General features: G+C 37.3%; 1 protein-coding gene across 1 annotated transcript; it reads left to right on the top strand.

Annotated features, from left to right (window-relative positions):
- Positions 1 to 1,176: 1,176 nt before the first annotated feature.
- LOC116510577 (galactosylgalactosylxylosylprotein 3-beta-glucuronosyltransferase 1-like) lies at positions 1,177 to 6,905 on the top strand. Its single transcript, XM_032220185.1, has 4 exons — positions 1,177 to 1,288; positions 3,320 to 3,855; positions 5,087 to 5,383; positions 6,819 to 6,905. Exons 1-4 carry the CDS (start codon positions 1,177 to 1,179, stop codon positions 6,903 to 6,905), a joined length of 1,032 nt encoding a protein of 343 aa, XP_032076076.1.
- Positions 6,906 to 14,435: the final 7,530 nt, after the last annotated feature.

Below are 14,435 nucleotides of genomic sequence, written 5' to 3'. Positions count from 1 at the left end.
CATCACGCTTTTTCCTTGTGTAGCCTTTTGTAGAGGTATCCACAAATCAGACAGCTTCATCAGAAACGTATGGGAATGAATGAACACTGTATTTACAAAAGGGGCAGCACTTGCATCACAATGTCACAATGCTCATTTTATCATTTTCCTCTCTTGCCCTCTCTTCATGTCCATGCTTTCAAAAATGAGAAAACATTGCATAACGGAGGTTTCTTCAGGCCAATCCCTGAACCATTACAGTGCAGTGTCCTCCCCCCCCCCCAAAAAAACCCCAGTGGTGTGATGGATAACAACATGTTACTACTATTATGCTAGAGGCGCAAATCAAGTCACTGATTTTGTGAGGGAAACGGGAATGTAAGGTTCAGAGTGGGATGTGGAATAAATTACTTTAGTTGAATAGCGACCATTACTTTTGACAGCCAATTACTTTTGACATGTTTTGATCCATCAACCCCAAATATCTCAATCCCAGACATTATTACTATAAAACAAAGTGTACATGCACAGAGAAGAGATTGGTAGAAAAGCATTAATGTATATACGACAAGAAATGATGGAAAGGAACTAAAAATTTTCATCCTCTCTTGTTTTTTTCTATCTTCAATTGCTTTTGTATGTTTTCTCCCTGCCATTTCCTTTCTGATCATGGAATAGGGTTGAAAAGATTATTTGAGACAATGGTTTCATAAGGCAGTTCAATTGCCCATTACTCCCGCATTACTTTTAAGCTATACACTCAGTATACATGCATATTCAAGCTAGAAGTTTTAACCTATGGCTTGTGTATATCTCAAGCCAAGCCAAAAATAATCCAACCGTATTTTGGTTAAGTCTTACATATGTACCATGCAAAAACTGTATGCCACTTTAGCATCGTTAGAATTCTAAACATAATTTAGGATTATGTTTATTTATTTTACTTTTTTACATTATTGTATTTTTTACTATTTAATTCATTCAAAAGAAAAAAATAGCATGCTAGATCACAATCAAAGTAAAATCAATTGCTTTGAAAACCAGGGCCATACTTGCAAATCCTGTGTTCGAACCTATTGACCCAACCCAATGAAAACTCTGTTTCATTTTTTATATGTTGTAGTTATCTCACTTTTAATAACCATACTTTGCTCTGGAAGGTAGGGAAATGCCCAATCAGTGGAAGTTCTCTGCAGCATGCTGAGGAGACGTAACCTTCTCACCACACTTCTAATTGCTTTGCCATGGGGTCTTCTACTAACTTTGTGGCATCAGTATCCAACCGCCCGTTATCTGAGCCTTCTAAGAAGTAAGTATATAAATCCTGATTTACAAAACTTTCTTTCATAACAAACCTTTTGCAAAAAAAAGTACTCAGTTATATAAAAATCCAGATATTTTAAAAATAGTGTTTATACAATTCTCTGAAGCTTAAGACTTCATTGAGTCAGATGCAAGACATAGGTGATTTGTGTTGGAAATATGAATTCAGGAATTTTTATTAGAAAATATGCTCCAAACATAACCAGAGTGTTGAAAGAATACTGAATAATTAAGAAGTAGAATATCCAATTTTTAAAAAATACCCATAAGTTCGTCTAGGATGTAGAGATAGCCCAGTTATAAGTAAATGTTAACAGACATTCATTGTATTTATATAAAAAGCTAGATTTATTAAGAGGTACGTGAAAGGAAAAAATGCATGCTTTTATCTAAATTACATCTTGAAAACAGGGAAAGTTGTGATAAAGTCTGAAGCACCAAAGAGAAGAAAATTTCTTATCTCTTAACAGCAGAGATTCTTGACAAACAACATAGATATATTTTTTTCTCATCTATTTCTTGCCCTTTGCCCTTGTGATAAAATAGACTCATAAGGTCCTTGTTAGGTACAGACAACTCTTTTTGTTGTCTGTAAACAGTCACCAGGGCCCAACTTGTTTAAGTTCGTATTGGAGTTTTACAAGAACATATTATCAATACCCCAGAGTAATTTAGAATTAAACAGTGCCTAAATTGTATTAAACAGTCAGTTGCAAAGAGATGGTGCCATTTTCAGCAGTTTGCAATCACTTAAATCTTGGATGGATGGATGGATGGATGGATGGATGGATGGATGGATGGATGGATGGATGGAAGAATGGAAGAATGGATGGATGGAAGAATGGATGGATGGAAGAGTGGATGGATGGAAGAATGGATGGATGGATGACAGACAGACAGACCAAAAAGACTGACTGACTGACTGACTGACTGACTGACTGACTGACTTACTTACTTTCCTGGTTCCCAGACTAATTAATAGTTTGCAATTTCCTACCTGTATTTGCTCTAAGTACTATCTAGACCTAACTTTTCTAACATCAGTCAAGTTTAGCTAGACTCAGGTTTAATTTACTATTAATCTGTAATATAAAGCTAGGGTAAGGCATCTTTTTTATCATATGTATCTCATGTTCACTGATAATTCATTGGCAGTTTATATTAATCAATGTTTTCATTTCCTCAGAAGCTCTTTTGTTCTTTGATACTAGACTATTATTTACTTTCCATTCTACAAGCAAGTCTCCATTTAAATGACTGTTCCATTTCTCAGCCATTTGCACAAGCTGAGTTCCATGTAGGTTAGCTGGCTCTTTTGCACATCCACAAACAGCTAACTGCATGTAGTCCATTACTAATACACTGTATAGGCTGCAATCCAAGCTGCAATACAAATATATTTTAATCTCTAATTTTCCTACAGCAGAAAAATACACAGCCAACACCTAAAACTAACTTTTAGTTAGATTCCCTTCCCCTCATTCTATCCAACATAGAGCACAGTGTGGGTGTTTTGCTTTAAAAGGTGAAAGCAGGAAAAATCTTAGGACCTAAGAAGTAACTAAATTACAATTATAAAGGTAGCAAGATCGCCCACAGCTGCAGGGGGGGGGGGGCAAAGAATTTATGGGTTGCATAATGGCAACACTAATAGGTTATAACTCATCAGTGTTCAGAATATCTTCCTCCCCTAGACAACAGTCAGTGTGACCTCACAGTGCACCCACTTAAAGAAAATTAAGCACTCTCCTGGATATTGCTTCCATGATTCATAGTTGCAAACTCTTAAGGATATTGCTGTTACAATAAATGTAGATTTGATGCAAACCCTATTTTTACTTTTTGGGGTATTCTTTTTTCTCTTTAGTTTTTCCTATATATATATATATTTAAAAGATGGTCCAAGATCGGGAAATAGAATGGCATTTTTAAATCAGAAACAGATGATATAAACTCAGAGAAGTGCTTTGATGGAAGGCTTATGCTGTATTATCTTTTTTTACCTCTTTTGCCTTAGAGGAAACAGATGAAAATGGCACAGCTAAGTCACTCTTCAATGGGACATCTCTAGTGAGGGAGGATGGGCTTGCATCATGCACTCGGCAGCCAGCCATTGGGACAGCTCCCAAAATAATCCGGAATTATGTGTACTCCAGGCCTCCTCCATGGTCAGACACATTGCCTGCCATATTTGTGATCACACCTACCTACACTCGACCAGTACAGAAGGCTGAGCTGACCCGACTGGCGAATACTTTCCTTCATGTACAGAACCTCCACTGGGTAGTAGTGGAAGACTCTCCTAGAAGAACCATCCTGGTGTCCAATCTACTGGAGAAAGCAGGGATTCATTTTACTCACCTGAATATCGAGACTCCTAAGAGTCTGAAAGTAGGTTTGTCCTGGATTCCATCTCACACTCCCAGGGGCACATTCCAGAGGAACCTGGGACTGCATTGGCTTAGGGAAAGCTTTAGCGCCACACCAGTACCTGAAGGCGTAGTATACTTTGCAGATGATGATAACACCTATAGCCTGGAGCTATTTGAAGAGGTAAGCTATTCAAAGTTTTGATGGCTTCATTTTTGACCCATGATTTAGGCCCGTGATGGTGGACCTATGGCATGCGTGCCACAGGTGGCATGCGGAGCCCTCTCTGCAAGCACACGAGCCGTCGCCCAGCTCAGGTCTACCACACATGCACACACGCCTCTTTCCCACCAGCTGATTTTTGGGTCTCTGCCGCGCATGGATATGTGCATGTATGCATGGGGGGAGTGTGGGCGCACATGCATGCACAGTGGTGGAGGAGAACAGAGGTGTGAGGTGTGCCCCACATGCCCCGTTTTTTGTTTTAGGAGGCTTCAGGGAGGCCTGCTAGACCCAAAATGGACCACAGGGGGTTCATGTGCCTCTGCAGGGGTCATAAGCATGTGCAGGGGATGGGGGAGCATGGGGGGTCATGCCTGCATGCACAAGGGTAGGGCGCATTGCATTTTGGTTGTGGGCACATGCACAAATGCTGTCGCACACAAACAGCTGATTTCGGAACACAAGGATAAAAAGGTTAGCCATCACTGATTTATGCAGATTAATTATTACATTCTCCATCCTTCATTCTTTTGATATACAAAGGGAGGTGTACTGTAGGTTAGAGAGTCATAGGGAGGTATATCAAGGTCAGTGGAAATGCTCATCCTTTGCATATAAAATATCACCATTTCAATCAATTTCTGGTATTTCACATTAAGGTTGGGAAAGTTTCTCAGTGAAACCCTGACTTGCTATTGTGCTAAATGTAAATTAGCCCTTTCCAATCAGGTGTCCTATATTTGTGCTGGACCACAATTGCCAGAAATCCCAATCAATATGATATCAGATGAGTGAAGATGAAATAAGTCCATAGATGATTGATTAACTGCCAGTACAACCTACCAGTAATTATAATGAGGGTTGAGGTTATAGCTATCGTTCTGAAATATGGACAGGAGTATTTAAAACCACCCCTGAGCCTGTTCCTACATATCTCGTATCTATGTAGAAAATGCAGACAGAACTCCTTCAAGAAAAGACCTTCAGAAGGGCACGGCAGAAAGTAAGGCAGAAAGTTTGGCATGGAAAGGTAAAAGTAAAAAAGAAAATAATAAACGTGATTATATGTAACTACTGCAAGGATACATATAGAAAAAGTTGGCCAAATCCCAAGAAGGGTCTCACAGTATATAAGAAGAAGAAGAGAAGGACTTGTGTATTCATGTATTCTTGTTTTCTTTCTGACAAGCAGATGCGCTACACAAAGAAGGTATCTGTCTGGCCAGTTGCTTTTGTTGGTGGTCTCCGGTACGAATCCCCCAAAGTGAGTCCAGCAGGCAAAGTTGTAGGTTGGAAGACTGTGTTTGATCCCAACCGGCCTTTTGCTATCGACATGGCTGGCTTTGCCATCAGCATAAAACTGATTTTGGAGAAACCACAGGCCAGTTTCAAGTTGGATGGAGTGAAAGGAGGCTACCAAGAAACTAGTTTATTAAAGGATCTGGTGACAATGGATGGACTGGAGCCTAAAGCTGCCAACTGCACAAAGGTTAGCGAAGTTGGGGGAGAAATATCACACTAATTTCCTCCACCCAGTAGATCATTACTCCCATGTTTATGTTGTCAATTATGTACATTATAATTACATTTATGATAATTATATAAATATAATTACATGCACATACCTAATGTCTAGATCTAGATATCTTAAAACATTGGAGCTAGAGTGTTATATAAACAGCTATTACAATGCGATTAAAACATAAAACACACACAAAAACATATATATTAATACAGAGGTGGGTTCCTGCCAGCATTACTACCAGTTCGGCGTGCAAAAATTTATGCGTGCGTGCGCTCGCTTTACTCATCTGCATGTGCTCATTTGCACCTAAAAAGGTCTGTGCATGCACACAACATTAAAAAGGGGTGGAAATACATTTTTTCAATGATGTTCTGTGAATGTGCAGAACAGAAAATCAAGATGGCGGCAACAAGGATAGAACCGGTTCGGGCACATGTTCGCCCAAATTACTATATACTCAGCTGAACGGGTCCGAACTGGTAGGAACCCATCTCTGCTTTAATACAGGGATATGAAAACAGATATCCAAATGACTTTTCTGAATGTATTGGCTGCCATCTAAAGGTCATGTAAGAGTCAGTTTTGGGTACTGGTTAAGGCCAGCAGACCATCAATTCTAGTCCCACTTTAGGCATAAATATAGCCGGGTGACCTTTGACCAGACATTTCCCACTCAGTCCTAAGAAGTTTTTCAATTCTGAAAAGCTTTGCCAAAAAAAAACTACAGGAATTTCTCCAGGCACTTTCTGAATAAAGACAATAGTATGGAAGGGGAAGGGGAGAATGATGCTGAATATTTTTGCAGCCCACACTTGGTTGCCCTTCTATGAAAACATTGGGAGATTTTTTTTTAAAAGATAGGTAGTTATACAGGTGATCAATCATTGCAGTAGAAATACTGTATTCTAGATTCAAAACAAATATCTTTCTGTACATTTTTAAATTTTAAATTGGCTTTTAATGCAAATGACACATACGTAGTTAGGAACCAGCATGAAGCTATCTGCCCAGTTTCCACACTTCTCCTTATCCCCATTTGTGCTTCTTATCCTCTATCTCAATTAGCCATTCTTACCGATTTTGAATGTAATCTACTGTAGACACATTTCCCTCCTCCTTGTTCAATTTATTCCCAGCATTTGTGGGAATAAATATTTTGTTGTTTTTATAGGATACTGCTGTATCTATAATGAGTCTAAAATAAACCAGGTAAGTGTGTGATTATGTAAATATACTCTTCCAAGACGACTTGCAATTTCTTTTGAGTCCTATCTAGAGATTTGATATGCATAAACGCATGTGTACTTATTCACTAGACAGGTTTGCTGATACCTATTATATGTTGTTGTATAAATTTAATATCTAAACTTTAATATTTAATATTAAATTTCCTTGATAGGTTTTGGTCTGGCACACAAGGACTGAAAGGCCAACACTAGTTAATGAAGGCAAACGTGGATTCACAGACCTAAGGGTAGAAGTGTAGATAACTTGTTTTTTTTGCTGTAAGTATAAGATTTTTGCTGTCTGAAGGTTTTCCTATAATTTGCAAGTAGCTCTTTAAACATCTTCAATGTAGGATTCATTTAATATGCATCAGGATGGTTCTGGATACATGTATTAATGGTTTAGTGCAGTGGTGGGATTCAAAAAAATTACTACCGGTTCTGTGAGTGTGGCGTGACTTGGTGGGCAGGCAAGGAAAGGATAGTGCAAAATCCACATTCCCTCCCCACTCCTGTGGGAAGAATACTGTAAAATCTCCCTTCCCTTCCTACCCCACTCCAGGGGAAGGATACTGCAAAATTTCCATTCCCTTCCCATACCACTCCAGGGCAGGGATACTGTAAAATCTCCATTTTCACCCCACTGCAGGACAAGGATACTGTAAAATCTCCATTTCCACCCCACTCCAGGGGAAGGATACTATAAAATCTCCATTTCCACTCCAGGGCAAAGATATTGTAAAATCCCAATTCCGTCTCCACCCCACTAATCTGCTTTCCAGATCCGTTCTCCTATGCAGGGCAACAGAAAAAAACCCAGCTGATCAGCCAGGGGTAGTATTTGCCAGTTCTCTGAACTACTCAAAATTTCCGCTACCAGTTTACCAGAATTGGTCAGAACTGGCTGAATACCACCTCTGGCTTACTGTCTCAAATTATCAATCCTGGTCTGCCTGTGATGTTATATGAAATGCTATCAAAATGTACTTTTGAGTCCCACTCATAAAGTCAGAATTCAGGCCCTGGCATGGGGTTCCTTGATTAGGGTACTGTTTTCTGACTGATTATTTGCCTGGTGCTAATACCTGCTTATCTGGATCTAGGCTTCTGGAGAAGATGTTTTCTAGCCTTTCTGTTTCCTTCTTAGCTTTTTTATTGCTTCTTTTATTGTTTCTATGTGTTTATTGATTTGTCTGAATGTCAAGCTTCCAGGAATTCCCTAGTAATTTTGAACTTATCTTTGTCTAAGAGTTACCAAGAGTCCTCAGACTGCAGCAGATATAAATGCAATAAACAAATAGATTAAGCAGGCAGCTATCATCAATCATTTATTTTCTTTAAAAAATTTAGTTGAGTTATATGGAAGCTAGGGGCTATCTAGAAAATAAAAATTAGCCCCTACCTTACTTCACTTCATGTATGTTCACATTTTAATAGCTATTAATAAAATATAATGTTTTAAAAATTGTATAATTTGGGGCGTGGAGCCTGCTAGGCATTCAGGAGACCTCATTTGGAGATCTAGTGTTTTTCCCATCATCAAATTGTCTAAAACATACATTAAAATACATTGAAGAGTACCAAAATACCCTGAAGTACATTATTAATCTTGTTCCTCAGTTCACAGCTTGTTGCTATATGCTTTTCTTCAATTTTATAAATAGTCCTATGAATTAAAAAATGAATGTCTTTTTTTCTTCTCGGTGTTTTTCCTGCAAGTGCAGAGCCCATTGGATGCAACATGAATTGACAGGCTCATTGCCTTAGCCTGGCATCATGGTCTCTGAGAGAGACAGACAGTCAGACAGACAGACAGACCGACAGACAGAGATTGGCCCCAAATCAGCTGGCTTTTATGTCTAAGACAGTATTAAAAGTCATAGTTTCCTGGTTTTTAGCCACTACACCAAAATGGATAATAAGAGATACTTAAAATGTTAGTTAATGTAGAGTCAGAATAGTTTCCCATCATAGATCATTCCTTGGTTAATCGAGCTCAATGTTTGTGTTACCCAGTTTTTCTTCTGGCTCTTTCTATCCCCTAACACAAACAATCAATTTAGGGATCCTGAAATCAAAAGAGGCATTGTTGGATTTAATTTAATAGTTAAACATTCCTAAAATCAAGAATTTTAAACCACTTACTTCTAACAAGACAACACAAGTGCCTTTTGTTTTCCAGAATATGAGATTTATTTTTTATTTCCTTTTAAAAAATAATTAAAAGAGGATTTGGGGGGAGAGGGAAATCCCTGTATTTCAGTCTTTGAAAACTGATCTGATAAAGCTCTGTTAATCTATACATTGCCAGGTTTGTTCTTCTTGGACAGTGTCATTTCTTGATGGAAGTAATTGATTATGAAGCTGAGCCTGACTCAGCACAATCTCAATGTTACAAAAAAGATAAATTGCAAGCTTTAAGAATAACTTTAAAAGATCCAAGGAGAAGTATTGGCTGGCAGTTCTAAAAACTAAGATGGCTCTCTGTCAAGATTTCAGGGATTGAGGCTTCAGCTCTAGTTAATTATAGTAGGTATTGGTAATGCAATATTCTAATTCTGTGCAAAATAAAAATGGGCTGCATTCATCTGTTCAGCATGAGTTTAGAATAAAGAACGAAAGCAGCTAAAATAATCCATATTAGATGCCAAACGTGGAACATATCAGATAGTCTTTTATCAAATGAAACTACTCAATCATTAAGCCCAGAATTATTTAATTAACATAGCTAACAATGACTCTCTGGTTGAATGTGTACTTATTACCTGTTGTTTTTAAATGGAAAGTTAAAAAACATATCTGAATTGCCTACATAGAAACCACTTCCTGGTCTATTGAGTTTTGGCTCTTCCATGAAGAAATTTGTTATGAATTTAATATCTTTCCTAAGACTAAGTAGACAAAAGTAAAAGAATCTGCTACCTCTCAATATGCTAAGCTTTACACATGAAGAAGGGAACACTAAATTTCTACTACCGCAGTGGTGGGTTCCGGATCCTGGTGCAACCGGTACAGTGCAACGGGGCTGGGCGTCCACCACATGCACATGTGCATGTGTACTTACTGCCCGCAATGCTCTGTGACATTCCAGCTGCTTGGCGGAGAGTCACAGAGGCGCCATACATTCCGTGCGTGTAAGCCCTGACCGGCTCAAATAGAGGTAAGGAGGGCGGGTGGGTGGGCTCTCCGGAGCACCATACCAGAACAGTACCTGGTGCTCCCAGCAGGCACCAATACACCAGTACCGGGGCGTACCGGTTGTATCCCATCATTGTACTACTGGTAGCAGATATATGTTTGATATAACATCTCATTTGGTCCTGATTCAACTCAATGTCTTTGTGACTTGAAGTTATTTGAGATGTAATATGTAGATTGAAATACTTATCCATATTTATTTATTTCATTAGTTTTACATTTAATTTCCCCCAAATCAAAATTCTTCTATAGATAAACTAGTTCAAAAATATTACAATATAATGGTGGAACAGGGGAATTTTTAAAATTGATCAGCTTCAAGTTTGACTGTTTTTCTTAAACTAGAAGTGGCACATAAGACTGTTCAATATTATCTATCAGATTGATGAGCACAGAAATTGGATGGATGATTTTTCCCTCCCATGGTACCATTTGTGAAGAAGAAAACTCCCCAGAGTAATGAGAGTTGGCACCACTTCTAAAAAAGCTCAGTGGAAGAATTCCTTCATTATGTTTTTACTTGTACTATCATCTCTCTTCAGCAGTTTGAAGCCAACATGACTACAGACTGCTAGGAAGGGGATTATAGAGTAAAAACAGGACATTCGCTCTTGGCAAGTGATTACTTCATACCTTAACAAATGCAAAAAAAAATGCAAAAACACCAGACATCAGCAATGCATATTTCTCTAGGAAGTCTCCTTACCATTAAAAGAATTTGTAAAAACGAAGTCTCATTAATCAAATGAGAAAAAAGTAGAATAGGTTTTCTGCCTGATACCACATAAAACAAATTGGATTATTAGCAGCTGTCCTTTGAGGCTGTTTTCCCAGCACCTAAGCACTGCATAGATACTTTCTTGGAAATCTCAGTTTTTTGCTTGCCTGAGGGGAAGAAAACTGGTTAATGATAGGAACAACAACTCCTATGAAACTCCTATTCGTTACTGAGCCTTAAAACAAAAACTAAATAAAACTTTAGTTGCTGTGGATGTTCTCTTGTCTCCAGAAGGCCAAAGCAAAAATGGTCATGGACATATAGGAGAAAGCAATCCTGAAGCATACCAGGTAGTCGTGTAGTTATTAACTTCCCTCAGGCTCTTCCTATATTTGAACAGAATGTTCATATAGGAAATCCCAATATATTTTCTAATGCAGTGCTTCTCAGCTGGCTGGGGAATTCTGGGAGTTGAAGTCCGGACATCTTCAAGTTGCCAAGGTTGAGAAACACTGTTCTAATGCTCTTCCCTGTAAGATCAGTTTGTTCTTCAACCATACTGCCAAAGTGACAGAATGATACCATGATCAAGGTGGATCTTATGAAGATATGTTGTCAAAAGTGGCTAATTCCATTTCCATCCTTCTCACACATTTTCCCCAGTCTCCTTAACTGACCTATGCTGACACCTTAAGTAGAAAGGAAATTTCCTTATCAAACACTGAGTGAATTGTCTTTTCTCAGTGTTGATGCAGCAGAAATATTTCATATTTGGAGAGACTGCACTTCAGGGGGGAAAAAATAAGAATCTACAACAAGCCAGAATAAACTTCTTGACCAAGGAGAAAGGGGTAGGCTACAGAGACTAAGCTTGCTGAAAAGGACACAATCTGAAAGTATCATATATTATCTGCTCTCAGATCAACATGTAATTTCACTTTCTCAAGTTTTTCAATGTTTCTGTTGTCATTATAAACTGCATTCAGCTAAAGTAGTGGTTCTCAACCTGTGGGTCAGGACCCCTTTGGGGGTCAAACAACCCTTTCCCAGGGGTCGCCCAAGACCATTGGAAAACACATATTTTCAAAAAAAAATACGGAAATGTAAAATAATTTTATGTTTGGGGATCATCACAACATGAGGAACTGTATTAAAGGATGGCATTAGGAAGGTTGAGATTCATTGAGCTAAAGGATGGTATTTTAAAACTCCTTCTATATGATGGAATATCAGAAATCCAGGATTATTAGGCCAACGTCTCTCATTTCAATATGCTGATTGATAGTTTTGTGCTAATGATTTTTTTTAATGGATATGCATAGCTTTATGCTTCTTGTATTTATGCATATAAATACAATAAACTGATTGGGAGAAAGTAGGGATAAAAATCAAATTATTAATATAGCATCCAAAAAATTGTTGCAAATCAGCTCTGAACATGCTCTCTTTTTTGTGTCAAAAAGAGGTTTGTGGTTTGGATGAAAACTATACTGTTCTAGGGTAAATCCTGGCATGAATTTATGTAGTTCTTTGTATTCCAAATTCTGCTAAATCTGTCCAAGAATATATTGTATGTTTATATATGCCCTTTAAAAATTCCCTTTCTTCTTGTTTACTTTGTAGATAGCAACTTCTTGCACACCTGTCTATGATCAGCAGAGTACTGATGCAACAATCAAGAATAACATCCACATCTGCATTGCATTTACCAACTTCTAAATTCTCTAAAATTAGGGAATAAAGAAACAAAGTCAATGTCATATTTAAGGCCATTTGTTCTATATTCTAGTCATTCACGACACAACTAAGAGGACCTGTTTCTTCATTGTTATCTCTGTGTTGGAAGACATTTTTCAAGTAGAGAAGCATTTCTGTAAGCATCCCATTTCGGATACTATTAAGAAAAGCCTAGTTGGAGTAAGGGGCAAAATTTATCTTTGCTAATCCACACATTTGAAGCTTTGTTTTGCAATATGTATTGCAAAGACATCAGCTTTTGCAAATCTACTCCAAAGAATGGCAATTCAAAATGAACTAATTCCTGCCTACTACCAATGAAATATTTCACATTATTGCAAGAAAGAGAGAGCCATTCTCAGAATTACTTAAAACCTCTTTTAGACTTAGGAGTTCTTATTTGAAAGATAATGAGTGAGCAATTCTTGCTTGGAAGATCAGGAAGATGTCTATTGGAGAATGAGATATGCATCAGTTACCTTTTTCATATCCAAACCAAGATCAACTAGTTCCTCTTGAATCTGAATGATAAACTGAAAAAGCAAGTTTGAGAACTTCAGCATCAGCAACTCAACATCATGTCCTGTGGCTATGTAGATAAATCATTGTCATGAGAAATAGAGACAATAAGAAGCACTCAACTACTTAGTTCTCACTTTGTGAGCAGTATATCAGACAGAACTAGTTATGATTTTATTTTTGGAACTAGGAAATGTCACATTAGTATTCATTTGGTCCAATCTAGAAAGATTTTTCTTTAGTCTTTGTAGCTTTGTAAATATCTAGCATATTCTTAAACTGTCAATGCAGCTGCATGATGAATTTCAACTCTATGTGGAATAATACAGACTCCAATCAAGCCATGCTTGGAGTGAATAGACAATGTTTACTTATACTGAGCCATGGACTCCTTGCTTAATAGATGTGATTAAAGCAAAAATTTAAAAAAAAGTAATACTAAAAAGCGAACATTCACAAAAAGTAGGAAAAGCCACTATCCCTATCCCTAATTTTTGATTACAAATATATTCATCAATGGTGAGCATCAGTTGCAAACAAAACTACTTATTAGCAATCAACAATCATATCTGTAGATAACAAAGTGTTGATAGGTCATCAGCAAATGTGAATTCAAATGGGAAAGTGGGTGGGGAGATATATGGGCCAAAAATGTAATGGCTGGTAAAAGCACAAAAAAATTTTTTTTTTATTAAGGTGCGCTATGCTCACCTAAAAAAACCATACTTTTGATGTTTTGTGATGTGTTAAGTTCTTGCAACTGAAGAAACTGAAGGAGAACATTTTCCAGCAACTGAGCCAACTCTGAGTATGATTCTGAGATATGTCAGAACGTGTCTTTATTTCTTGACTTATTTATAACATAGGTCTTTTCTGACTACTGTATTTCATTTGTATTAACCTGGATTGTCTGCTATTTTTATGGAGAATATTTATATTTCTCTTCCACCCTGTATTCATTTGAAACTCAACAGGGAATTACAATTTTTCTACTCACTGCTGAAATGTCAGGAAATGACTGGTGTCTTAAATTAGAATAATAATTAGAAGCATAATAATGTGAAAAGTATATAATTTAAAGGAAAAACACTATGTGGGAGTTAAAGTTGACAGAAACAGTTTGTCAAGCCTTTCAATTCTCTTATCATCTACTTCTTTGAGGGAAACCAAGGGTGTCATCTCATAATAGAATTCAGTGGCCAGTAGAATCCTCATAAAAAATAGTAGAGGACTAATTATTAGATTCCACCTTGCACCTATTTATGTTGGTGTTAAGAAAAAGAAGTAAAGTAAAAAAATAAATACGGCCAAAAAAAGAATTTATTGGCCATTATATTCTTCTGAGGTGTTTTGTTTTTTATTTCTACTTAGCATAAGAAACCTTTATTTATTACTTAATAAAAAATAATGACATGTCATATTTTCCTGAAGCAATATAACCACACACAAGATATAAACTCCCAAAGAGAAGAGGATCTTTTAGCACCAAATTGAAGCTTCCAGAATAGGCCAAAAATTTCAACCTAGCCTATTAACAATATTATTATCTTACCTCCATGTGCCCAATCTTCCATGGAAACAAATATATTTACTAAAATATACCCAATCAGAAGAAAGT

The sequence above is a fragment of the Thamnophis elegans genome, chromosome 6 (assembly GCF_009769535.1).
Source record: "Thamnophis elegans isolate rThaEle1 chromosome 6, rThaEle1.pri, whole genome shotgun sequence".
In the NCBI taxonomy this organism is placed as follows: domain Eukaryota; kingdom Metazoa; phylum Chordata; class Lepidosauria; order Squamata; family Colubridae; genus Thamnophis; species Thamnophis elegans.
This window is presented reverse-complemented; position numbering and strand designations above follow the sequence as displayed.

Excerpts from the sequence above, each read along its gene's own strand:
- LOC116510577 (XM_032220185.1), top strand. The coding sequence starts at position 1,177 with ATGCTGAGGAGACGTAACCTTCTCACCACACTTCTAATTGCTTTGCCA. Across the intron at positions 1,289-3,319 it reads TTATCTGAGCCTTCTAAGAA|AGGAAACAGATGAAAATGGC; the intron begins GTAAGTATATAA and ends CTTTTGCCTTAG. Across the intron at positions 5,384-6,818 it reads AAGCTGCCAACTGCACAAAG|GTTTTGGTCTGGCACACAAG; the intron begins GTTAGCGAAGTT and ends TTTCCTTGATAG.